At 44.6% G+C, this 27,990-nt stretch overlaps 1 protein-coding gene across 2 annotated transcripts in view; it reads left to right on the top strand.

Moving 5' to 3' along the window:
* Positions 1-10,868: 10,868 nt before the first annotated feature.
* Positions 10,869-27,990, top strand: part of LOC119176597 (cell adhesion molecule Dscam1-like) — a 716,521-nt gene continuing 699,399 nt past the window's right edge. For both annotated transcript variants that reach the window (XM_075876101.1, XM_075876100.1), the window contains exon 1: positions 10,869-11,231. In XM_075876101.1, the coding sequence (XP_075732216.1) occupies positions 11,129-11,231 (103 nt within the window). In that variant the 5' untranslated portion in view covers positions 10,869-11,128. The remainder of the gene's footprint in view (positions 11,232-27,990) is intronic.

The following is a 27,990-nucleotide window of genomic DNA, read 5'->3' as shown; positions in this document are numbered from 1 at the left end:
TGCGCCGTTATGCTTTTGCGCACTTGAAAAACCTAAGGCATAACTCTTCACTGAGTTACGTTCACCGAGACTTATCAGGTAATTTCATGTATCGTCAAGGTCAACAAATGTCACATTGCGCCAGCGTAACTTGAATACCAAAAATTCTAAAAATTTGTGAAATGTGATTGTCGCAAGACAAAAGAAGTTGATAATGTTCCCTCTGCACTTTTCGCCAAAAGCTGAGCGAGAACGCTGTTTTTTTTTTTTACTACGCTGTTATGTCAGCTCTTACGTTGCACTTTGTTGGCAACCGGGCAAATAAGCGGCCTTCAAGCACTGCAAACAGTGCGTGAAGGACGCAAGCCAAGTATGTCAATATGCAACACGGCAAAAAAAAAAAAAAAAACGTGGCAGGGGTCTCGTTTGCAAAAACAGAGGGTCACTTCGCCGCATATTTGGTTGCTAGCCAGGCACAATGGCGGACCTATGCTCTACTCTGGTCCCGTAGGAACCATATACAGTTACTCTAGACTCCACGTCGAATAGCTAACACCTATGCATGCTGCAGCTTTGCGACCGGTCTACTCGGCACGCATGATGGAGGAGGGAAGGCAGCGACCGCTCATGCATAGCGCGGGCTCTGTGTGCTATTATATACATAGCGTGTTGACATACTCAGTCCAAAAACTCGCTCATTGTGTGCAAGGGTACCTTTATCGTAGTTATGTAATAAAAGCTAGCTTTATGTGCTGAAGATTGATCTAGCGCAAATTAGGCATACTAACAAGTGAGAGAAGCACAGTCACATGTCCTCGTATCTTTTGATGTTGATGCACTTTGAAGGCGTGGACATGCAATATCCCAAAGTTTGGTCAGTGCACCGTCATATCCTACAACCGTGATCAATGGGTGAGATTCATGGTAGAAACCACATCGAATTATAGACGCGCAGAATCATGTGTGAGCATAGTTTCGTTGTCATTAGCTAAAAATGAGATACCCTTTCTGATTTCCTAGTAATTTGTAATACACACTTTTTGTGCCACATGCTTTTGTGAGGCGCGTAGCCAGAAATTTTTTTTTCTGGGGGTTGAGGGCAAGTTGATTTTGGAAAGGGCACCCCCTTAAAATGGCCGTTTTTTGCTCGATATGCCATGGCGAAAAACATTTCGGGGGGGGGGGGGGGGGCGAGCACGTGCCCGGTGTGCCACCTGATGCCTACACCCCTCGCTTCAGTGTATGTATGTCACGCTCCCCTCTTTTTCTAAAGATTATGTCGCAAGTGGCGCTGTATGTAACCCGTCTCTTTTCTGCCCGTGTCTTCAAAGCGCATCCACATCGTCAACATGCAAAATAAACTATAGCCCAACTAAGTGCGCTGTCTGTCAAACTTTGTATCTTTTATTCTCCTGCGTCAACTTACTTTGCGCTAAGTTATCACATTTATAGTGAAAGACCACCTAGTCCAACAGTCAGTCCAACGTGGGCTCCACGTTTTCTTTAAATATTGAGGGACGCAATAAAACTGTTTTGAATTGTTTTTATCAACTACACCATAGTTGGGCCTACTCCAGGGTCATGAACGAGAGCCGTATTTTTTATACCGATGCATTACGCCTCATTATATACTGTATGGTCATCATCCACCTACGGCCGCTTTATGCCATTGATAACATGAACGTGGTTGCTGTGGCCAATGGCGAAGTGCAAAAAGCCCGAAAAAAGATTAGCATAGGAAAATATTTCGCTACAAAACATTGACCCAGACCATTAGCGCTTTGAAAAGTACCACCTCATCTTTATTGCTGTTGTACAGATTACATAGATTTGTTTTCAGTTTTTCACTCACTCTTTATCGTAAGCATTTAAGTGAAAGCTACGTAGAGTACGTCTTTTTACAGACTGCGATAAGCCGGGGATTAGAAGACAGGACCTCTGCTAAGACAGAAGTTCTTGGACAATGGCTATCATATAATTATTTCTAGCGTCACTAATTGTGAGCAATATCTGCGTAATTTCCAAACACCGCTTAAATTAATAATAAACTAACGCCTCACAGAGGGGGAGCACCTGAAACCGCGAGCGTTTAAGTTTGGGTGACGCTGAACTTGTAGTTTTCACATCTCTGAACACGCGTGGTGAAAAATAAAACGATGTGGGTGCTTTGAATGTGTCGTCTTGAGAACACATGTAAAGCATTCTTGACGTAAGCAGCGAAATCATCTTGACAAGAGCCCGACAACAGAACGAGAGGGGCAAGGAACAAGATAGCCCTCTCTGGCTGCCGGTCGTGCTTTTGTGTGCATCCCCCTCCATCTCCTATTGTTCTGCGACGTGGACGATGCTCTTATGCGTGTGGAAGGTCACAAGGAGCCTATGTCTATGTCATAATAGTGGCGATGCCATGAGGTGCTCAAAACTCCCATGAGCACTGACGCTTACTTTAAAAACCATATTTTTTTTTATCTTAAACGCCACTTTCGTTACTCATAATTGGTCACAAGTTCCCACGCATGCAGGACCGTCAAACTACACAAGCACCACGCGTTTCCGAATTTCGTTTGAAGTGTTCTTTGAGAAGACCAGTGCCAATCTACAGGTTGTCCCACATAACTGGAGCCAAGAATTTGAAAGTGAAAGGCACTTAGGAGGCGAATCGAACCAAATGCATACTACTCGCACTAGCCTGTAGGTACTCAGGCTATTTTTTATATCACACATTACTAAATAAATAATTCCTAATTACCTAATTTTTATTTGAGGGGCTGGAAACCCAAAATATGAACATAGAGGTGTACAGCACTTTCAGAAACCACCGACTAAATTGTTTTCTGTACGATACGTCTCGCGCTTTTATTTTTTACACGTTGTAAAGAAAGCCCGTGAAACGTAGTAAAGAAGCCATGTGAAGGACCGCCAGCACACTGCTATATAGTGCTGCTATATGTTTTCTTTACAACGCGGAAAAAATAACAGCGCGAGACGTATCGTACAGAAAACAATTTTGTTAGTCGTTTATGAAATTGCTCTACATTTCAGTGTTCATATTTTGGGTTTTAAGCCCCTACATTAAAAATTAGATAGTTCAGACTTGCTAAAATTAAAAAAGTTAGTATGGGGAGAAACAAAAAAATAGCCTGAGTATCTACATTTTAGGGTGAGTACGCATTTGATTAATATTTGCCACTGAAGTGTCTCATTTTCAAATTCTTGGCTCAAGTTATGTCGACACCCTGTATATAAATTTAAGATTCCTTTACAGCTCGCATGACCTTATTTCAGGTGCGATGTCTTGCCGTCATAGCACGGCCCGAAGTTATGATTGAAGGTATATCACCAACACGCCAGTCATGATGCGTCACCCCTTATGTCATCTCAATCTGCGGGCGACCAATTTCTTACGCCAAAACCCACCGGTTTCTGGGCATCATTATTTATAGGGACCTCTGTTGGAGTCCGCATGTGACCTACATGAAGAAGCGCCTGACCGCTGTTTCTCAACTGTTCAAGTTCCTGGCAGGAAAGACGTGGGGGATGTCAGTAGACGCAATGATGGAGCTCTACAGGGCCCTGTTTCTCGGTTTCCTCAGATATAGCTTGCCTGTGCTTAGCAATACCTGCAAGACCAATGTTCGTGTTTTACAGGCAGTACAAGCCCAAGCGCTGAGAGTGTGCCTCGGTCTGCCCAGATGTACGTCAACAGAAGCAACAATTGCAATTGCTGGTGACTATCCGATACAAACTCACATTGCTGTAGAAGTCCTGAGAACGCACATCCGACACTTCGCACGTGCCCCCGGCCATCACCTTGCACTGTTGCCTTCAGAGAGGCGCCAAGCATCGTTCGCCAAAATTATCGTGAAATACAACGATAAACTTCCCTCGGGCTTCACTCATGCATCTAAACCAACCATACCACCTTGGTGTCTTATTCGACCCACAGTGCATCTTAGTGTACCAGGGATCCGGAGTAAATCTGAGTTTTCGTCACCCATGCTGAAACAACTGTCTCTTCTTCTTTTGCACGAGAAATATTCAGACAGCATACATGTATACACCGATGGTTCCACGAACCACCAGTGTTCGTCAGGGGCAGTAGTTATCCCAGCAAGAGGTGTTACCATCAGCTTTAGGACTGACCACTCCACGGCATCTACAGCAGCGGAACTAGCTGCTTTGCGCGCTGCACTTTGTGTGGTCAATCGGGAACCACCGCAACAATGGTCGATTTTCAGCGACTCAAGGGCTGCCCTACAATCTGTGCTCTCAGCACTGCGTCGCGGCCCGTACGAACAGCTTGTTTTTGAAATTCGATGCCTTCTCCACACTTTACTCGAGAAAGGGCATCATGTGACGCTTCAATGGCTGCCAAGTCATTGCGGCATCATAGGGAACGAACATGCCGATACTGCTGCGCGGGCAGCCTTTGAAGGAACACGAAAAGAAGCCATACCACTTTCGAGGACTGATGCTGCCAGTAATCTTCGACGACTTGCGCGTGAAATCACGTTTTCACTATGGTGCCCACCAAGCATCGATACGAATCGTCAACACCACCTGTCCTATTTGATGGCTCTCCGCATGCCCACTGGACTCGACCGAAGAGAAGCCACCCTACTTCATCGCGTATGGCTAGGAGTGGCATTTACAAATTCTTACTCCTTTGTCATAGGAATGGCCGACAACGCTCTCTGTGATGCCTGTCATTGCGAAGAGACGCTACACCACATCATGTGTGACTGTCCATTGTATGAAATCCAGAGACAGTCACTGGCGTCTGCTTTTGCGCGCATCGACAACAGCAAAATGTCTGTGGACACTATTCTGTCAAGTGCCCGAGAGAAGACACTGCAACAGAAGGCGACGAAAGCTCTGTTGAAATTCCTACGCGACACCGACTTGAACAAGCGACTGTAACAGCAATGTCACACACCGCGAAAGACAAGACTGGACTATGACTGAGTGTGCGCGCATGTGCTGCCGAATGTGCTGTTTCTATCTTCCCTCTCTGCTCTCTTTCATCTCCCCCATCCCTCCCCCATGCGCAGGGTAGCAAACCGGCTGCCTATAGGCTGGTTAACCTCCTTGCCTTTCTTTTCCCTCTATTTTTCTTCCTTCCTTCCAGCCGTTAAAGTTTTTTCCACATCTTGAAACTCGTCCACACAAGCAAAAGTAAATATACATCACAATGAGTCATTATCTCACCGGTATAACGCAGCTGTAGCGACTTGTTGCCTCTTCTGGGCTGGTAGAGCGACACCATTCACGCAGCCTAAATATTTCATATGCCTGGCATCCACAAAAGTCTTGAGACATTCTTTTAAACAATGTGGCCTAAATACTTTCTCTCTAACATAAAGATAAAGCATCTTTGCGACTAGTACAGTTTCACGACTAACTCAACTTTAAATGTTGTGGAACTTACGGAAATATTGAATTTATGGGGCAGTTCAGCAATATTGTTTGGTGTGAAGTGCCTCTCTTGTGCGTGTTTTACCACAGCACCGGCTATGAATGGCGAAAGGGAGACTGAAATAATGGAACCTCAATATTTCAATATATGTAGTGCTTGATATGTACTGCTGCGATTTGGAATGCGCACCTGGATTCATCAGCATGCATTACTACGCAGGTCTGGCGATACAGTGACACCAGAAATCGCAGAAGCCCAAAATATTGTGAGCTTACCGCACAGCTGCCTCAGCAGCCCATCAATAGCGCTTTTGGATGAAGAGCTATCTTTCCTATGGGGAGGGGGGGGGGGCAGATAATTAAGGTCTCACTTGGTGAACTGCTTTGAGTGTTTCATCAAGCCTTCCTTCCTTTGCTGTGCCTCTCTTCTTTTTTGGTTTTTTTGTTTTGTTGATACGCGCTATTTATTTTCATGGCATATGAGCAATAAACCTTTCGTTGTTAGTGTCAGCGCCTGCGTGTGTGTCTTTCCTTGTGCCTGTCCATTCTCGTCAATGCTCGCTGTTTTCGCCTCGTTATGAACAACCAACTAGTTCGATTGATTTATATGTGGGGTTTAACGTCCCAAAACCACCATATGATTATGAGAGACGCCGTAGTGGAGGGCTCCAGAAATTTCGACCACCTGGGGTTCTTTTAACATGCACCCAAATCTGAGCACGCGAGCCTACAACATTTCCGCCTCTATCGGAAATGCAGCTGCCGCAGCCGGCATTCAAACCCAGAACCTGCGGGTCAGCACACGAGTACCTTAGCCACTAGACCACCGCGGCGGGGCAAACCAACTAGTTCGGATTGTGTTATTTCAGTTCATACCCTTTGATACTGTTTCTGACGGACATGCATTTGAAATATTTTTTTTAATCTCACACAATCTTTACTCGTAGATATATTTCGAAGATTTGACCTTAAAGTGGCCGTGTGCGTCAATTTATATGCTTCTTAACGAAACTTAAGTGGTGAGTTTATATAGTAATACGTAGACTCCGACTACGGCGCATCTCATCACAATATTGTAGGTTTTCCACGTTAAACCTTGCAGCTTGGTTTCAAATACTTTCCGTGGCAAAACTGCGATACTTACGTACTTTCTATTTCTATTAGTGACTCCGTATCGATGTTCACTTGAACACAAAGTAATGGTACAGTCATAAGCACAAGTAGTCTGAGCATGGAAGGGCGTGCCACACGTACATGGCTCATAATGAAAAAAAACGCATGAATAAAAGGTATTGTTGTAGTTGTTTATATGCGCATGATTGCAAGTCTTCCCCTTCGGAATCTGCACAGCAACAACTGCTTGTATATTTTTGCTTAGTAACTTTCAGTTGTAGATCAGCATTCGTCCTCACCATCCTCAATGCTTGTTTCTGCGTTATTTTCTAATATGAGCCGTGAAAAAAAAAAGTCACGTTCCACAAGGTCAGTAACTTAATAGCCAACCCCAGTCTCTTGATTTAAAGCAGCGTCATCATTATCGTCTTTATGACTATCGGCATTAGGATTAATTTATTTCTGAGGCTCTGTGCCAAAGCACGGTTTTATTGCGAGGCAAGCAGTGGTGGAGGTCTGGGTACCTAAATTTCGAGCACCTTGGGTACTTTAACGTGCGTTGACATCACACAGGACACTGGTCTCAAGCTTTTTTTTTTTTGCCTCCGTCAAATTGCAATCACCGAGATCGGGATCGAACCCATGAAAATGGGTTCAGCCTCCGAGCACCGTGACCGCTGCACCACCGCGGCAGCCGCCACCATTTATATCACCCCTTCCCCACAAACTAGCGTCGCCTGCATATACGCCAGTTCTATTCTACACTTTTCGATGAAAATGTCTTTCCCTCTTTTCTCTTGAAAATCTGAATTCGCAAGCTCCATTTCTAGCAATACGGAAGGTAGCGAGAACCACGGATGTTAATTGATGAGCCCCTTCACTACTGCTTTCGAGCCATCTCTACGGTGTAGAGAAGAAGCGTCGACTTGAGTCGTTCGAGCCCTCTGCGTGTCAATCTCGCCAACCAACCAACCATGTCTTAGGTGAGCGCCTGAGTTGACGTGATAATTTTGCTAGCTAATCTTTTGACATATCACATGAGGTCCGATAAAAACGGTCATTGCTCCTTGCGGCACTCGTTCTAAAGCAGGCTTCTCCTCAGTAAAGGTCTTATAGACAGGAAGCATCTCAGTTCCACGAAGGCGACAGGGACAAACAGTGCAAGTCAGAGATGCATACGACAAAGGACGATGGAATGAGAGAACAAGACGAGACGTTGCACGACAGTAAGGCTTAAACAAAGGCTACTCTACAATTCGCAGTTTTCTGAATTAGATGAAAGCGTACCATAAAAAAAGAATAGCAATAAATTTTGTTCTTCCACACTTGAATCAATCAATATAGAATTTCGCGTACTTGCGTACGCTTGTGAGTGCTATATCCTGAAAAAAAAAGCAGGTACACTGCTTTAAAATAAAGTACAAATGTGAGCACTAAAAAGTGAAAAAGAATGTTTGTTTACATGTGTACCGGTTAAAGACGCAGCTACCGTTTGCATGTCTAATATGGAGCGGACAAGCAAAACAAAGCCTGCACGCCAACACATTCACTCGTGTGAGACGTACTAACACAAAACATGTCATCGCGTTCTCAAGTTCTTAGGAATTCTGTGTGCGTTTCGATAAGTTTCGTTTGAGATTTCGTATGCTTACCACGATGTAATCCCATCTTACGGCTGAACTCGCCTATATTAACGAACGGAGGGTAAAAAAAAGCTAGACCAACTGGTGTGATTGGGAGGAATGAGGCTCTGGCTAATCCCTTTTGCTTTTGTGTTGCACGAACTGCGTACTGTTCAGCGCATTGCTCTCTGTACAGTAGTATTTAAGGGAATGTTTTCTTTTTTACTAGAATATTTGAAAAGAAACCAATTGTTAAACTCGCGTTCTTCGCTTGTGTTCTTCGGGCATGCCTAATTGATGACAGCAGCGCTAAATTCTAGCGTGCATGCACAGCTAACGTCAGGATGAGTTATTTTGAAAATCAACATCGCGACTTAGAATATCCAGAGGAAACATTGTGTGGCCAATTTCATGAAGTGAACACATCTTGAGTCAATAAAATAGTTGGGCCGTCGGCAACACTTGTGGGGACAAGTACGCTCTCAGCCTTCGATTTTGAGAAGACGACGATTCAAGTCTTAGTTTGCAGCTACGCCCGTATTAATGATCGCCTGTCCCTTAAATGCAATATAAAAGCACCATTAGGTTATGTAATTGAGTATGGGAGTGTTACTGGTCTTGGACGTGAAGAGACTTTCACGTGTGGCGTGGCAACTAGAGCTCACTGGAGGCTAGAAGGAAGAACTTCAGCTACGTGCTCACGAATGACCTGTTGTAAGGTTGAGGGTAAAAGGCGAGTGGGATGAAGGACACGAGGAGATACTGAAAGCTGGTGGGACACCTCTTCCCCAACGAAGGTCATGACTTGGGCTGCCACATGTCTTATTGATGGGAGGATTCCCAAGGCCTGCGATCCGGGAACTACTTGGTGGGCGATCCGCCGATATCGATATAATTCATGGAAGATTTATCTGCAAGTTACAACAGCAACGACAGTGGGGGTATTTCTAGTGAGGAGCATATCAAAAGTGCCTTCTTGGACAGACTTGAAAAGTTGCCTCGCTTTTTTTTTTCTTCAGTCTCTGTTGTGTTTAAACGGTAACGACTGTCGAATTCATTTTCTATGTGACTAATGGATTCACCTCGTGCTGTGGCACTTGCAGCCGAAGGCGCTAATTGGCACGAAACCTTTGCATGAGTGTCTAGGCAACCATGTAAAAAAAAGCAGTCCTCTAATCAGCCCAAGTGACCGGGTTTGCCTCGTGGCTGCCAAACCAATGGTGGGCGACTTTAGATTTGTCAGCTTTGTGGCATCATCCCATAAATCATGCTTACTCACACGTTCGCACGACGATAGTTAATCTTCGACATCAGCGTCAACACTGCCACTGAACACTACCACATATGCAGTCGAAGACGGGTATCGCTTGACAACGTATTGCGGCATAATGGTGGTAGCGGTGGCAGAAAGAGTACGGCTTCATATTTCTGGGCTCATGGCTTATTCCACATTTCCAACGAGTATTGTTGTACTTATTAACTTATTTATGAAAGCAGAGAGACATACATTAAGCAGCCTGAGCGTAGCGACACAACAAAACTCAAATGATCTTTTTAAATTCGGTGGTAAGGCGCCAGTAGTGCTCCTGGGGCTCTTTTCGTCATCACGCACTTCAATAACAAAAGCTTCTAAGAATTGCACCAACAGTTATATTCAAATTTGTCCGAACATTGTGTCAATGTTTTTGGCATGTTTTCTTGTTTGTCAAAGCCGGATAATAGCTAGTGCGTGCCATTTCAGTTTTGTTGATTGCTTGTGGGCCGGCTGCCATTACCGTGTATCCTGTTTGTACGGAAGACGGGATATCGGGAACCACCCATCATGACCATACCTCCTTCAGAGGCGTTCATTAATGGTTATATAGTCATTCACATTATTTTGCATTTATTCACGCCCAAAAAGTGTTTCAATAAGCTTTATCTAAGATTTGTTTTGTTTTCACAATAATTATTATTCATACAAAAAGGCGGCTTACTTTTGTCAGCAGAGCAAGTGGAATGTCTTATTCATATCGTATTCACGTAATTCCAGCAGCATGAACAGAATACATCTTGCCGCTGCCTCATCGATTGCTCTCGGGCCCTCTATAGCCTTCGCTTTCGTTCAGTCGGAAACAATGATTTTATCTGGGTTCTGTAATGAGAATGAATAAAAGTCACGGCTGGTACTTGCTGGTGTAGCTGAGCGTGATTGATGACGTCGTCGGTTCATCTCGGTTTTTCTCATAGGGACTCTCCTGTATTGCACCACGATTAATTGTTGTGGACGGGTCCACGTCAGCAAACGATGCCAACCTGCTCCAGTTTCACCTTTATTAAATCGATCCATCCACGCAACTACACCCCCCCCCCCTTCCCAGTATGCGTACTGTTTTCTCCGTTTCATTTTACTTTTTTTCCTTTCGGACGACAGCACCGACCAAAAGCGAACTTGAAATGTTTGGAGAAGGGCAGCGAGGAGGACTGCGCTGGCGAGCGAGTCGTTTTTGGGGAAGAGACGAGCGGAACCCCTGGAGAGAGTGACAGGGAGAGGAACTGGATAGCTGCGGGAGAAAGGCTCGCGTCAAACACGATGAGAAATCGCTGGTGAGGGAGAAAAATGTGAGGCGGGAAACGAAGAGGTACGCGTGACGCTGTGCGCCGCGCGCGCCACCGCGGCCGCCTTCAAGATGGCGACCACCGGGCTCGGGCCCGGTGCTTCGACCGGGTCCCCGTCAGAGCCGCCTCCGCCACCAGCCAGGGGAGTCGGCTTCCGCTGGAGGTGCTGATTCCGTCGCTGTGGTCCCCATCCGTGGTTCAGGGCGCCGTGAGCCGGCGCGGCGAAAAGACAGGTCGTGCTGCGTCAGACACTCGACGGGTCGAAGAGCACGTGGACTGCTGGCAGAGACGAGCTCATTCTCGCGACTGGCAATACTCGGAATACGCGCAAGACGATAAAGCAGTGCGTCAAGATCCACCCCCGAATTTCGTGGCGGGGACAGACGTCGTCATTTGTCCAGATGTCCATTTCCATGTGGTTCCCGTGGCTGGTTCTGGTGCTGCGAACGGCAGTGACATTTATCTTCCTGCTACTTCCTGTACGAGGTGTCACCGTGCCGCAATGTGAGTTGGCGCATTGCCATTCAACTGATTTCATCTTAAACGTTTCTCGCTGGCAAGCGCGTTTCGTCTGGACCCTTTCGGTGACAAGCTGCACCTTACGAAGCCTCCTCAATCGTAAAGTGCAACTCATCACTGTGAACTCGCGCAAAGAGAGAGCGGGTTTGTAGCTCCAATGCGTGGCCGCGCGGAGACGTCCTCGAGCAGAGGCACACGTGTGCGTTTTTTGGTGGCCGTTAGGGTGTTGTGGGCTCAGATCGTGGGAATCTCTTCGCATATGCGCTGGTTGGCGCCGGCGCCCCTAAAATCCCCAAGTCTAGGGAAGCGACTGGAAACATTGCCGAGTCACGTTTCTGCGAGTATCTGGCTAAACTTTACGTGCAACGAAACGGAAACTACCGGAACAGACAGGGTGTTTTTCTGCGATACAGCTGCTGCAAGGTGTCAGTAGGCAAGATAGTTCTATTCTTGAATATAGTTTTTTTTTTATTGTAAATGCATGCTCATACAAGCAGAAACTCTGGCAGCACGGTATAATTGAAAATTATGACCCGGAATGCTTTTTTTTAAAACAGGCAATAGGTTCAAAAGCGGCATACTCACACTGGCCAAGTGCACTTTCGCTCATCCCTGCTTCCAGCACATCGTGTTCATTGTAACACGGCAATCGTTTCTAGGGAGAAAAGAAGTGTAAATTCCGGTATTCCGATCGCGTTTTATTGTGGGAAGTCATTGAATAAAAATGACAAAACTGAAAACAGTGTCTTTGCATTGAATCTTCTTCTTTAACACTGAAATTACGCAATGAATTAAACAGTTTGTTTACGCATTAGTTAACAACAAAAAAGGGAAAACTGGAGGAATATATAAAAACCCCTGGTTTAACCATAATTTGCTGTCGTTGGTCGAGGGCGCATGTGCGCAGTGTGATGTGAAAGTGTACACGGTCACTATTCTACAACTCTATGTACCCTGTACGAGGCAAGAAATAGACTTGACGCTGTTTTACGGAGCACTTATTTTTGTAGCGATTGCCGACGTTCAACGTGACAATGATTTTACGAGATGAAAATTCCATTTGGGTGCTCGGTTCTTACGTTGCCTTCTCATGCTTTCTAACTTGCACCAAAGCATGAGTTCACAAGCGATTCTGCATTCCGTTGCCACCCGCATTTGGCCCGCATGGCCAGATATTGACAAGTCTATTTATTGTAACTAGTGATACCCAATGTCTTCTTACGTGTCATTTCATCGGCTCCTTTGTAATCTAGAGAAACTCAATGAACAGGAACCGTGCATTTGGCACAGGCTTATTTGTTTTTGAGAAGTGATTAGCTAGTACTATATCTATTTAACAAAGTTTTACAAGCTGGAATATACATGTGTGTTTTGAAATTTACGCATTTCGAAAAGCGAGTTATAATTTTTTATGAATCTTCCCGGCATTCTTGTAGCCGTAAAAATGCTGAGGCTGTTTTTTTTAGCAAAAACATTTCGGCCATTTAAACAACCATAGTCACGTGAGATTCGACACGCTTAGCCGTACCTTACCAATGTGTGGTCGCCTATACCAACTGCATGTAAGCTTGTGCACACGCTTACTCACATTGTCTTATCTTTTAACTGCAACGCCATACAAATCATTGGTGAACGTCCATTTCTAGTTTCTTGTCTAATTTTTTAATCGCCACATAATCTAAATTGATTGCAGCTAGTCACGAAGGACCAACTTTCAAGGTTTGAATGAAAAGAGTATTAACTGTGGGGACACGGCAAAGGAGCCTCGACTTGGCACCTAATGTTTCAGCCACCAAAGAGCGCATCTGGCGCCCGGCGGCACCGGAATGGCATTCAACCGTAACTGGATGCCTTACCGGCATAACGATCGCTGGTCAGCATCACCATTACTCTTTTATTACCCTAAAACAGAGTTATTATACGGTCGTAATAGTGCTATTGTAGAGTTATTAATGTACGCATAACCTATACACCGCAATTATTGATTATGTACGAGCAAAAAAAAAAACTTAATCTTGCAAGACTCATCGTACCATTTTTCTACGCTGAATAAAGCATCTTCCATTTTTATTTAAGCATGCGAAACTTATAGAAAAGCTCGTAATAGCGTTTCGTTGTGTCTTGATGGATTTACGACTGATGATGCTTCTGTAAACTACGTACTGATTTGTTATAACTATGTTACTTAGTTTGCTGAAATGAAATTTTTTTTCTGATGCACTATGAAGGCCTGATATAAAGGCGAAGAAGCTACAACACTGCTGAATTTGGAGTTTCAGTTTCGTGGGCTAAGATCACTCTCATAATTATGCCGCGCTTGTCGTGAAATTATATAACTCAGCACAAACGAATTGCAGACCCGACTTCTAAGTTCCGCAAGCAGACACGCCTGCCGACCACTCAAAAGGGATTGTTGATAAGCTAGCAGGAACAGAATCAGTTCCACTGGTATGGTTTTACTAATAATAATATCTGTGGTTTAAGTCCTAAATCCGCGATATGGTTAGGAGAGACGCCGGGGTGGAGGATTCCGGAAATCTCTCCCATCTGGCGTATTTTAACTTGCTCTGACACCGCACTGTACCTCTTCCGTTTCGCCTCCCCCGAATCGTGACCGCCGCGGCCGGTATACGCCTTTGCGTCATGGGATACCATGGAAACCCTGTTCCCTCTTGCGAGCCTGTAAGAAAGGAATGACGAAGAGGAAGCATTGCGGAGCACTATGAAGTAAATTGGAGTGCCTCAACATGTAGTCGTCAGGTGTTATGTTTGGTGCTGTTCGTGCCATCGTTAGGCTGTCCTGCGGTAGCTGTGCATATATAGGCACAGCTACCGCAGGGCAGCCTAACGATGGCACACCGATTAACAAAAGGTTGAAGTCGAACAATCTTTAAAAGTTAGTTGGGTCGGAAGTGCGCCAATATCGATAAGAATGCTGCGAAGGAAATAGATTCAAGGAAGCTTTTCGTGTTAGGACTACCTTAGTGACATAGGTAATGTGCCTGTAGTTTATATTTTTGCTCTATATATGATAACAAGCACACCGGCAAGTTTTGTGCAAGCATATAAAACGGTTATCAATTAAGACACTTTATGAGAACGAGCAGGGCCGCAAAAAAAAGAGCTGTTTTCGCCTAATGTGCATGTCGGCCTTGCGCGCATCATCCCTTAATTTAGTTTTGCGGTGTAAGTGTAAACACTCCACGCGTTTACAAGTATAAGGTGAAAAAAAACCAATTGTGCTCGACGCCATCAGTTTTGCACATTTAACTGACCGCTTACTTTAAGCCTAACTTTTCCCAGATTTCAATATAAGAGTTACATTAGCATAATGTCTTAAAAATGGCGCACCTTACTTCATTCACCATAGAAAGTGTCTCTCCAGAATAGATTTATTTACACTTCTATAACATGCAAACAGAATGAAGGTTGTTTCTGGTGAGTGACTTTGCGTGGACCAGCTTTGTCACATCAACTGCAGCACGACTGCCTTTTTAGCAAATATAATGCGCACGACAGTCCAAGCCAGTATTTGGAATGTTTTTGCTACGCGAAAAGCAGCGCTGCGCAATTGAAGAATGTCACCCGGTTGAACGGAAGTTTACAGTCGCTGACAGCAGTTGATACTACGTCTCGCCCATTGGTTAAACTTCCAGCATCGATTCATCGGCAGCATTTACAATCTAAAGCGATAGTTTCGCTACAAAGAACGTTGTATTGTCAGAGATTTCCACACCTGTCGTTCACGCAAAACTCATCGCTATGTTCTTTTGTTATATGAAAGGACACTCTGCATCATCAGATGCTGGTAGCCATGACATGAAGCACTAACCCACCGCCTGACTCGCAGTGAGAGGAAGTCACAGTTAGTGAGGATTTGACCCAGACGAAGGTGTATGGTTTCAATTGCTGATATAATTTTGCTGAATATATTGAATTGTATTTTGCCAATACAAAGAAAACCAGTATAAACCATCAAGAGCTGACGAAGAAACTTTAAGCTCGAGAAAAACTTCCAGTAGTCGTACTCATTCAGGAACTGTCGGTGGCATTGGAAATTTTTTGCCACATCCGTCGCGGTTAACGAATACAGCCACACAACAAAAATACGTACATACAGAAATTTGCGCGCATACTTAAGCGGTATTGAGACATTAACTGGCCAAATTAGCACCGGTGATTGCTATCAGTTGTGATGTTTGCTCCACTGAATTGATGCAGCAAGTCACTTGTTTCAGGCACTCCGAAAAGGCTAACCAGGACCCTTGAAAGAGTTTACCGTGACAGCACTTCGTACATGAAAACTCCGTCTCGTGTGGCTCGGAACCATTGTTGTTTGTCTTCAGCTTCTTCATTGTGCACTAAAAACACATCCACTGCTCTCGACGGTATTTCCCGATTTGTAAAGACACGCTACAATCCCTATGCTATTGCGCAGTTTCGCAAGATGGCAGTTTGTGCAACCTCCCGTTGATTTAATCATTGGAGCTGCGTTCTTATGTATTCCAGAAGCTACAGCAGCAATGCTCTCTCTGAACGCCAAATTGCTTCCTCGAAAAACGGCTGCTTGAAGCTTCAACAGTCTTCTACAACTGTAGCGTAAGGAGCACGGGCTCGGAGAAATGCCTCAAATTTGGGAACATATAAAGAAAACTTGATTTTTTTAAAGGTCTCATCAGCAGTAAATGACCAATAAACTTGTGGACTTTACATCCCTGCTTTCTGCTCACTGCGTGCACAGTTAGAGCAAGAAAGCAATCAAAATTTTTTTTAAATATGACAAAATAAATACTTAATAATAATGTATGGTATTACCTAACCCAGTGTTATCTATCTGAGAACTTCTGATAATCCAAACTTCTTGATAATTCAAACTAAATTCAGAGGTCCCTTAAAGTTTGAATTAACGAAGAGTCGATTGTATTTCTTTTTTTTTGCATGGACCATGACGTAACTTGGAAAAGAGCCATTACTGTAGTGACTGAAAACGTAAGCGTGAGAAATAGCGTGTCTCATTTGTGTTTCACAAGCATACTGGATATGACTAAGTGACGAGCAGAACAATACATGGAGCACTTTACCGCGCCATCAATGCATGCGTTGCATTAATGTTCGAATCACTGAAGTGTTTTCCTCTCAAGCAGCTAGTTGAGAGCGAAGGCTCGTCGAGGCCAAGAGTTAAGCGAAATGTCAAGAGATGAGCAAGAAAGCCATCAACAGAGGAATATGCGGAACCAGGTGATTACACCAGCCCTGCAGGCTAGCAGTCTTTTGGGGCTATTGAGTGGCATTCTTCGTTTCGTCAAAAGCCGTGCCTTCGTGAGAAGGTGGTTTTAAGTGTGTAGCACTTTAACTGTCTGGCGTCTCTTGCATCGAAAGAGCGCTTGATGGAGCCTGGCCCAAACACTCAATACAGCCCTATATATATATTCACAATCAAAATCAAGCATTCAATACATCCCTATAACGTGACTGAAAGTGCTCAAAACCAGGTTAATATAAACAAACAAGGTCTAATAATACATTTATTAGCAAAAACTAAGAAGTAACTGCTATAATTAACTTTAAATTGTCGATATGCTTCCGACACATGCGAATCTCTCCTGCGCCCCGCAAGCGACTGCACCATGCAGCATCGAGGACGGCATGATTGCTCCTACCCACCTTCACTACGCCAGCACTCGGTCGCTGGCATCTGAATGGGGAAACAACCTGACCGAACACGGTGCAGATGACACGTATCCCACCTGCCGTAACATGCAAGAAGTCTATAAAGCGCATAAAAAAGGAATGCGCATGCCTTACACCGAGTTTGCGAATCTCCCTTGCAAGATTCTCCTCGTGCCGGGAGAACCGTACACATGCTTACCTCAAAGATTAACTTCGTCCACGGCTTGGTAGACGAAGTAGTGGGAAACTCTACAAACGGGGATCACTGCTTGGCCATGCTATACATGCTTCCACGGGTTCCATAGTAGTGGAGCCGCATTCTTGTTGTTAAGTAGTTTGTACACATATAAAAAGGAAGACTGCATTACAGCAGGATTTATCTTATAATCTACAGTTAAAAGGTTCGATTGGCCCTTACTCCATAGATACATTGTAATGTTGGAAGAAGTGGTGGCCGCATTCGAGGCACAGGTGCAGGTTCGCCAGGCTTGCGGAGGGCGGAAGCGATGAATGGTGGTATACCGAAATGACCGAGCAACAATCGTCTCGGTTGGAAGTCACTTGGACCCATTGAACGTGCGTCGATTCTGAAGTAGATGAGACGAATGGGTAATGATACGATGCCTTGGACCAGCATAAAGCTAATAAGGCCGCACTGGTGGTTAGTTGAAACGTCTTCATAATTCTGATGCGCTGCGGGGTAAGGAAAAAAATGCCCGGCACAGAGTGAAGCGCAAACTAACAACTACTTTATTTTGATCGGGAACATTTTTATGTACAAAAAAAAAGAACACAAGAAGTTTGTTTTTATCATTGCATTCCCCTTTCCTCTTTTCGTGTTCTTTTGTTTTCGTGAAATAGCCTGTTCACTATCAAAACAAAGTAGTTGTTAGTTTGCGCGTCAATGTGTCGTCGCTCCTTCCCCCCCCCCCCCCGCTTATCCTGCAGTGCAAGCAAGCAAGCAAGCAAGAAGCATAAAGATAAACCTCAGGCATCACGGCATGCGATGAGGTGGCGAAATCGGAAGTAAAACATTGTCACTTCGCGAATTGTGTCAGACTAAACGAACTAATGTATCCACAGCAGCAGTACTTAGAAAAATGTCGAGAGAGAGATGCAAATGAAGGTAGGAAGGCTAACTTTACACACGTGTTTGCTACCCTGTACTATGGGGAGAGGATAATTAGATGAAAGAGAGATAGAACAAGGGATGTCATAAGAGATGCAAAGTACGTGATAAAGAAGCCCAGACAATCAACTTATTCCGTAGTCTACCATTACGGCGTGCCTCAGATCATATCGTGATTTCATGACAAAAAAGCCCGGAAATTGTTGTAGAACTATTATTACACAAACGAATTCAACCATTCTTTCATGAAGAATGCCTTTAGTATAAAATGCAGTTTTTGCGTGTTATAGTAGACTTTTCAAGAAAGTTACTGTGATATTTAAAAGTCACATACGTTGCTAGCAGCACTGCGCTCAAACACATATCCAATAGGATATACTTGATCAATAAAAATCCTCTGAATTCTTTCGCACACATTTATTGAGTGACATGAAAATTTATAATTAGTGTTTTGTTCACAAAATCACCCACTTTCTTGATAAAAAGCGTCGAATTGTATTTCATTCTGGATTTTAAAAAATATGCAACAGTTATATAAGAAACGTCCCGAATTAAAAATGTGCACGCAGAATGTTTGCAGCCCTATAGCTGAGGCTCCTTTATGCTTTGTTGATCAGCGCTCCTCAAGAGAAATGTGACAGCTGTTGTACACCGTGCTCGATTCCTTATGCAGCAGTGACCTTCAACTGACACGCGCCGAAAACATTTTGTACCGTGCACGGTTCCCACGGACTGGCGCGAGACTTAGTCACAATCGATGTTTATTTATTCCTCAGCTAATGCTTTGTAAATCTACTAAGCTAAATAAATTATACGTGGGGCATACAGTAACTAACTACAAGATAGGCAGTAACTGCTGCTTGATATGTAAATCTCAATTACTCTTCATTCGGGCATTAATGCTCTCTGAACGCTAACTTAGGTGGTGTAACTACAGGTTTTATTATACCCGCCTGTCACCATGGAGATGATTCCCCTTCCGAAACGGTCATCATTTTATCTTGTCAAAATTTATACGAGTTTCATGTCAGATGGCGACACCAAACTTAGTTCTCTTAAACTTCCGCCCTAGCTATCAATATCGTAAGCTAAATATAATCATGTATGCGTAGTTGACTGTAAAAACAATGTTGAAAGAAAAAGTCGAGCTAACACTCAGTCACTGACATTCTTGCGGCTATCATCAATGTTTTTGGCGAAGTTTTTAGAAAACGCGTTCTGCTTTTTCTTCATTTACCAGAGATTGTTTTAACGCTGCTCACATCTTTCCTCCCATTTCTCTTCTTGTTTTATTTCATTTTCGTCTATCAATATATATACGCCAAGCTGGAGTGCTAGTAGAACAGAGCGAGAGCTATGAGAGCATGTATGCGTGTACAAGCAGGCCCGCTTTGGCGTCGTTCGCAACGCGTAAACGTCAACTTGCAATTGAGGGCAGCTACTGTGATCTCTGCACTGATATTCCTGTTTTCTTAAAGAAATTACTAAGAGTAGCACTGGGTCAAGTGCATGAAAGCGACATACCCTCGCTCATGTCAAGAGAAATTAATGCAGTCAGACTTTGATCTGGCCGAGTTGGTTCGTGGTTAGGACGGCTGAACCACACACGAGCTCTGACTACTTTTTCATTTGAAATTATAATCTGACCACTATTTTTGGTCTCTTCTCTGTCTCACTGTGCCTTTCCAATGAAATCAATGCGCCATGCCAAAGCATTACTGGCAGTTTTTTTTTTTTGCGTGACAATAAATATCGGGGCACGTTGGCACAGGGTTGTATGGTAGCTTCAAGAAATCTTATAAAGTTTTACCTTGGGCAAGGTACCATTACCTATAACAATAATAAATTAGGTGGGGCGCGTCGTTACGCAGCGTACTCCGCAGGAATCCTCGCTCCAGAACGACCGCTGAATGTTTCCAGTTCAAACTTGACTTACCAAGTAGTGAATTCCCAATCAAACAACACCTCCGCATCGCTACAGCGCTGATATAACGCTGTTCTGCGCATTCTCAGCAACTCGCCCCGACATCCTTCGGTTTCGCCGCATACCGTCTTCATGGCGACGCGGTCGTTGGTGCCGTCGCTACAGGAACGCCGACAATCCCAGCGCATTGTGCGTGCCAAAGTTATGGGATTCATTTCGTTACGCAGTGAACTACTTTGAGCGGGCGCTCTCTCGTATAGGGCACGTACGTTCGTGCGTCAGTGCGGGGAGTGGAACGTTCCCTGTGCCCATATTAAAGGATCGCACCGTAAATAGAGTGCATCGTTCCGGCGCGTTTCACAACCGGCGATACAAGCACTGATGACCGAACGCAACAGCGGTCTCAGAAATGCGGGCGAGCGGGATGAACGGGCTTGAAAGTCTGTCGCTGAGAGCAGTTGGCAACGAGGACATGGATCGAAAAATGCGCGGCTGCCGCTGACTATCAGTGGCGGGTTTATGACTTTACTGCATATTTCGTAAACGGCTCAACATGTGTGAATTGAAAGTGTACATATGAACGCAGCAAACGCAGAAAAACACTTGCAACCAACTTCAACACGAGACACAGAGAAGCACTGGGAGGAGGAAAAAAATAACTGCGTGTCTATTGCACGATGTTGAAGACCCTCCGTGGTTGGAAGAGATTTACTTGTAATGTATGAGATATTACTTCCAAAACAGCACGATGTGAACACTAGGGACGCCCTAGGGGAGGTTGCCAGGAATTTTGACTGTCTGGTGCTCTTTGATGTACACTGACACAAAAGAGCACATGCTTCTAGCGTTTCCTCACCATTGAAATGTGACTGCAATGGCCGAGAACCATATATATATAATCACTATGTAGTCGTAGTTGCTAAATAGTTAGTGAAGCACGCAAGGCAACTTAATTCACTGAAGATGTGCCACACATCATGGTCATCGTTCGTTACATTACTTGTCGTTTCGTTGCACCCAGAACGTATGCTCTTAAAGACAAAAGGTAGTGCTACTTACTGACTTTTGAGGCAGTAAAGTGCTGTCACAACATTACCTACCTAAGTATTAAGTGCAGGTAGTAGAGCACAGACATTTACTACCTCAGAAACGTCAACTTTCGTTCACCTCATAAAAAGTTCAATATTCACTGCTCGACCAGCTGCATTATTCTCCGTGACAACCGCTCTAATTCAGTGGAACTTCTTTCTGTGTTTGTGTGCCCCCGAAAAGGGGTGATACAAACCCAATTCGAGCCAAAAAAAAAAAAAACAACGCCTAACTGGATATTCGAGTAGGGCACCAGCTACCAGGATTCGCATCGCCGCGGGAACTTGTACACGATAACAAAAGCGATTGTGTTTGTCAAGACCGGCACCGACCAAAATCACGAAGAATGCGCTCACTTCGACGGCTACAACGACAACTCAAGTTTCACCCTTCGTGAGCGTACTGCACCAACCCAGGAAGCCTGCTTTCTGTTGATCAATCTTTGAATGCAGAAAGCTACAAAGAAGCATGCATTCAACCAGTTTGACTGCAAAAAAAAAAGAAACAAAAAGCTGCTTCGTGTCTATTTATACCTTAATAACTCCCCATGGACCTGGTTTTGAAAATCTGGAGTGCACTCTTCGGGAGTCCATTCACTGACGACAAAGTAAGCCAAAGCCCAAGCCCCTGGCACCGGCAACCTTTGTCAGATCTTCAGCGCGGTCGCACCAGCGTTATTACCCATGAGTCATTTATGCATCGGCCCCCTCACGTATTGAGTGACAGATGGGTTTCACTTATAGGCGCTCCCCAAGTCCCATCAGTAGTCGCCACCAAGTAGACGAAGTCTTCGGGAAATAAACCAAATGCATTTGCTGTGGTTTACGAATGACTCATGGCGTAATCTGGGTCCAAGAGAAGCACGTTGGACTATCTGAGGTGTGTGGCCGTTCAGGCAACCTGTGGGTCACTACTCGTGTAACCTGCAGGCGGCCCCCGGGTAGACCACGCGAACCAGCACACTAATCTGCTGTTTTTTATTCGTCTTCGGTATATCAGCAACTTTTTCGTATTTGCACCAACACGAATGACCCTGACACTATATATATATATATATATATATATATATATATATATATATATATATATATATATATATATATATATATATATATATATATATATATATATATATATATATATATATATATATAGAGAGAGAGAGAGAGAGAGAGAGAGAGAGAGATTCAGTTTAATTGACAGCTTCGAGCTCAAGTTCACCGCCATCTGCCCTCCTGGTCACATCAAGCGTTATAACTACTCACCTTATAAAAAAATAAAAACGCACTGCACTTCATTTATCACGCCCGCAATGAAGGTAACGAAATAAATTCGTCTGTTAGCGCTCAGCCTTACTATTCTATGACGTAAATGCAGCACACGCATATCTACACATGACGGTGGGTGTTTCTTTCGCAGTCGTGGTTGCTAAACGAAGTGAGGGCATTAATCAAAGTAATCTGGAGCAAGAATAGCCATTGATTACCGATAAAATGCGATCTTGCAGTAAGAGCTCAAGCTATTGTGAGTGAGGATGCTCAGAAGACCACGATAGAGCGATGCGCGTCAATTACTGTTGTAAACAGTGACGTATCACTCTATAAGCTAATTCCGATTTGAGTGCGCAAATGGAAACGAAATCTCTTAACAGCACTGTCGTTGTTTTTACATGGTGCTGTTTGTATAAAACAATGAACAGCTATCAATGAACGTGATTTTTGGCAGCAGCTGACAGTGTGACAACGTGGTAGCTTAGCATGTAAGGTGTCGCGGGAGCAAGCTCGAGGGTGCGGGTCCAGGCCACGGTGACCTCACTTCAAGAGCGCGAGGTGCAACGATCGCGCTGTGCTTTGGGTGCACATCGATGAAATCCAGATGGTCACATTTATTCCCGTGTCCCCTGCTACGTCTTTCCGCATAATCATGTGGTTCTGGCGCGTAAAACTTTATCACTAATAATTAGTGAACCACGAGAATTTTCTGACGACTGGAATCGTGTTTGATGCCAGTGCTCGTATAAAAATATCGCACATTGTACAGTCCTATCCTAGCGGGCGTATTGCACTTGGATACTCACAAAGAGCAGAGTGCATTCCCTAGCGGCGCGGTGTTACTAAAACACTTAACGGGAGACAAAACGTAAACGGTGCAAAACTCTCTTGGTATCTTCAGATTCCTTCAGGTGATTCGAAGTGGCATTTATGTGAGTACTATACTCCCAACGGCAAAGTTGTGAAGCACACTCTAGTGGGAATGATGTACACTGCAACAGCCCTCGACATTACAGATAATGAAACGATGATTCTTCAAACATGCTGCTTCAAGTGTTCAGAGTCTTATAATCTGAGCCTTGGAGAGAGGAAATCAATATGGAGCAAGATATATTTATGCTATAGTAGTTTTATTTATTTCAATATTTTTGTTTACTATGGTAGTTTTTAGAGCCTAGAATGCAGAATTATAATGAAGGAAGGCTACAACACTTGCATGAGAAATCATACAGCGGCTCACAGCGAATTCCAAGATTGTATTTCAGATTAAAAAAGAATTTGTTAGCTTACTGTTACCGATGAATATTAGAAAAGTGCCTATACTGGTTACCTACGTAATGCAGGCAACTACAGGTCACTGCTCTGTACTCCCGTAAGAAACGTTTGTGTTGAAAGTGTCGCTCTGTTTTTGGAGATGCTTGTTCACACCCCGCTACCAACCATCGCACCCCATGCGATTTTTGTTTGTTCGAAAACCACCGCTTTCAGCCAAGAACGATGTAATTTAAAATAGTTCTGTTTGTACAATACAATACATAGTATGCCGGTTCGCTAGTGCAGACTACGTAATGCAAAACGTGCATGAAAAAAAGAGATTTATCAACTCCTGAAGTCTGATGTTCTATAAAGTGCGCGAGTCTTCTACGAAAGGGTCATAGAGAGTTTGAACGTGGTTGCGATGTACTATACAGCTTACAAACAGCGATATGGAATGAAACGTTTCTCATTTAAGGCACTGTTTCGTGTGTTGCCACCGCCATGAGGATGATGCATTATACAATGGCCGAGAAGTTGGAGATAGTGATCTTCGGCAGAACTCAACATGCTGTGCGTGACGTGACGACACAAACTGACTGCAGATAGTCTGGAAGTCAAGAGCTCAATTCTCGTGGTTGCGTTTTCACTTTTCTGTTTTAATCAGTGAGTAGGGGCAATAGATGGATACTACGCTAAATGTACTTTTCCTTCCATTAGGTTAATTGCTTTCTGAACGCAGCCCAGAAATTTCCGTCACAGCATTGCATTCTTGTTTCTCTTATACTTGTTTGCCAAGAAACCGTGAAAAGATGTTAATAAATTACGTGCAGTATTCAGAGGCAGTTAACCATCCGAAAGTCACTGGCATTGTCGGCATTCCATGGATTGCACCCGCGAAGAGGTTCAAGGGGCAACAACTGCCACCTCGTCTATCTGCGCGACACTAGAGGCCGCACGCGGGGAGCTGCGGTTGCGCGAGTTGAGAACATCGGCCTGATTGGGCCAGTCGCGCGCGCGTGATCGTTGGCTACGATAGCGTCGCACGGCGGAGCTGAGTGGGACGGTCGCCGGCCTATCCATGACTGCAAGAATTGCGGCCGAGCGTCGACGCGTAAGGCGATGACTGATCGCTCCTTTGTGTTTTGTTTTCTTTTGGCGGGGGAGTAAGTTGTGCCTGCATTTTCGTCCCACGGGGCCGGCCAGCTCACTCGAGAAATTAATCTCTCGGAATAATGAACATCGGTGGTGTGGCGGTTGCGGCCGCTCATCGAACCGTCCGGTCGCTGCATTAATGATCTGTGCACGCTTGACCGGGCACCCGGCTCAAGGTCCGTGCCCTCCCCTTCAGCAGTCGCCGTTTTCCAACACCCCGCGTGAACTCTGTATACGCATCTAAGGGTTTTAGTTGCATCCACAGATGATTTTGTTGTGTCTGTGCGGTTCTCGTGCTCCCTGTGTGCGTATGTTATCAGCCAGCGTCTCTTAGAATGACTCCTTTCCTTCATCCTCCGCAGAGTGCGGCTTTAAGCGTGCTCTTAGCGATTTACTAAGGTGACTTTTAGCGCCCAACCTCTTCATTTTCTAGCAATTCTTCTTCAAATGCTTCTTGGCTTCACTGGACGTTTGCAAATTGGGGCAACAGGTCGAGTGCACGTGCGCTGCTTTCAAGCAGTGACTTCACGTAGTGATTATCTATAGGTATAGTTACCAGCAATTGCTTTCCGTTTCGAATCTTCAATTTGTGGCGAGTGATTTCGAAAGAACTACAATTCAAGAAAAAATAAGTACTTTGACTCTTTTTAGCTACAGGTGTGACGCGCACATGTATAACTCTCTTTAGAGAGACACGAGAACCCTCTTTAGGCGAGTCGTGCGTCCTAAGACTTCTAAAGTAAATCAAGGTGTCTCTCTAAAGAGAGGTGCGCATGTGCGAGTCACATGTATAACTAAAAAGAGTCAAAGGACTGACTTTTTCTTAGAGTGCAAAATAGATTCTCTTTATTTCAAGTGAAGCGAACAATTTTATTACGTGCTTCTACATTCGCTTAGCCACTTTCACTGAGGTGTTTCACTTTCGATAGCTATATACAGGCTGTACTCGCAGGAACAGCGTCCTGTTACTGCATGATAGGAAACAGAGCGGGCAAACGGAACTAGAAAGAAAGACCAGACTTTTGCGCTGGCTAACACAGTGAGTGTTCATTTCGTGCGAAAATAATATATACACTTTCTTGGAAGGAAAAACAACAACAAAAAAGCGAAAGAGGAGCTCTACGCATCCGTCTCGACTAGTACATGAAAATGCACGGACAGTTCAATCGTGGAGATAATCAATCAACTGGGTAACCTTTTCGTCGAACTTCTGCACATTCGTGCATGACTACTTGTCCCTATTGTGGACATGAATTTTGTCTACAAAGCCTTTGTGGTGACACAGTGGAGTACTGAGAGAGCAAAATCAATCTTTATGATGACGAAGAGCTTTCGGGCTCGAGCGTCGCTTCGCAAAAAAGTGACATGCACACAGAAAAGACACTCTATACGCAGATCACACAACAGGGGAGCCCTAGGTACTAGGGAAGAGGGTGGTGGACTAGAGTGTGATCTCCGCGTGGTGCCGAAGAAAAGGGAAAACTTAACCGTTCGATAACAAGGAATGCGTTCGTAAATATATACAAAGTAATTAGCTTGCGCTCGTGAAATGCAAGTTGCTAGTTCGCTAATGATGTAGATTTGGTGTACAAAAGAATCCTGCAATAATGATGATGTACTGCGGAATCTAAAACATCTTGTTTATGTATATTCATTTTCTAAAGCATAATACACATCCTCTGACAAGGTTATTAGACATAAGTCCAGACTGTGCAGTACAGCCTATTATGCGCATTGCCAGTAGGGTACAATTAAAGAGAAAACCGCGAGAGCTGCGAAGTGTTACTTGCGAGAACCACGTTCGATCCGACTGGTTTCCCGGTTACCCAATTCATTCTCGTTTCCGCCCCTCTTGCGGTGCATAGGCTCGCAAGAGGAGGTCGAAGAAAAGCCGCAGCCGCTCTAACACATATCAGATGCTCGTGTGCGCAAGCTGTACAGCCTGCGCCGTGCTCGACGTGCCTGCTGCGTCTAAGCACAAGCAGCCAACGCGCGGAGGTCTGATTCCGCCCAGGTCTAACTCACTGCGGCGGTCACCCGGAGCTTCTCCCTCTTTCGCCCCTCAGTGCCACCCAGCGGCACTCCTTCTCTCCGAAGCCTCGCATGCTCGAGGCCGTGGTAACCAAATTAGCCCGGTCCTGGCTGCCTCGGCAATTTGTCTCATAATTGCCGGATACCACCATTCCGCGCGACTCTACTTCTTCTCTTGTGTGTCGCTGCTTCGGTGGCCTTCTGTTCACGCCGACACAGATATGTGGGCCTGCTTATCTTCTTCGCCGTCTGCTTCCGCTTATTAACTTTCCCCCTATCTTCTTTAATGTCACCGCCGCTTATTCGCATCTTCTTGAGTAACTCTACAAACTGTTTGGAATAAAATATTCAAGATATACGCAACGAATACTCGTATCGAAGCTGCATAGCCGAGCCATTTCACGCTTGGTAACTTTATGGGCACTTTTTAAGGAATGCACTTGTGAGGGCACACTTGTGTGATTTGCGAGTGCGAAACATTCTCGCATTATGTTACGGTCCCCTAGCTGCTTGCTCCTCGTGCGAGTGCTTCGTGATTTAATAATTCGGCGAAGCGCGGCAGTCAGTATTGTGCAGAACTCCTTATTCGCAACCTTGTGGAGGATAATCTAGTTACATTTCATTACTGTAATGTCAGCAGTTACCTGATAGGGTAAGCATTAAGCCACTTGTCATTGGCGCCAACTCTACTTGCGACATGGTATATAGTTTCAGGTCCTCGAGAGAGAGTGAGGTGCTGTTTTGTTTCGTTCGTAACATAAAGCCGCGGTGCTCCATTCATTCGCGATTCACAACCGACAAGCCATTTTTCACTCCTGGCGAGTGTTTCGGCCGCCGAAATCGGCTGAAACCATTGTTTACACACTGGGTGTGCACATTATCTGCGTCCGCAACCACGAAGTACTTCTGCATGTATATACTTGTACATTCACTCTATCACTTTGTAGAGATCCCTTTTTTATCTTAATTTAGTATTCACTATATCTCGGGAAAGTTGTGTGAACTATGGCAGGTGTAAACACATAAAATCTTTGTGGGATATATCATCAGCTTCATTTTAAAACATTGCTTGTAAATGAACGGCATTGTCGTTATACGGTTTATGATATGCACCTCAGCGAAGGGTTGCTGTTTTGTTCCAAAGCGCGAAACAGGTGGTGGACAGAAAATATAGGGCCGGTAACACTTACAATACCCGCGCAGTGATAACTATTCATCAAA

The sequence above is a fragment of the Rhipicephalus microplus genome, chromosome X (assembly GCF_043290135.1).
Source record: "Rhipicephalus microplus isolate Deutch F79 chromosome X, USDA_Rmic, whole genome shotgun sequence".
NCBI classification, from domain to species: Eukaryota; Metazoa; Arthropoda; class Arachnida; order Ixodida; family Ixodidae; genus Rhipicephalus; species Rhipicephalus microplus.
Note: the sequence above shows the minus strand (reverse complement) of the source record. Positions and strands in the feature narration are given on the sequence as shown.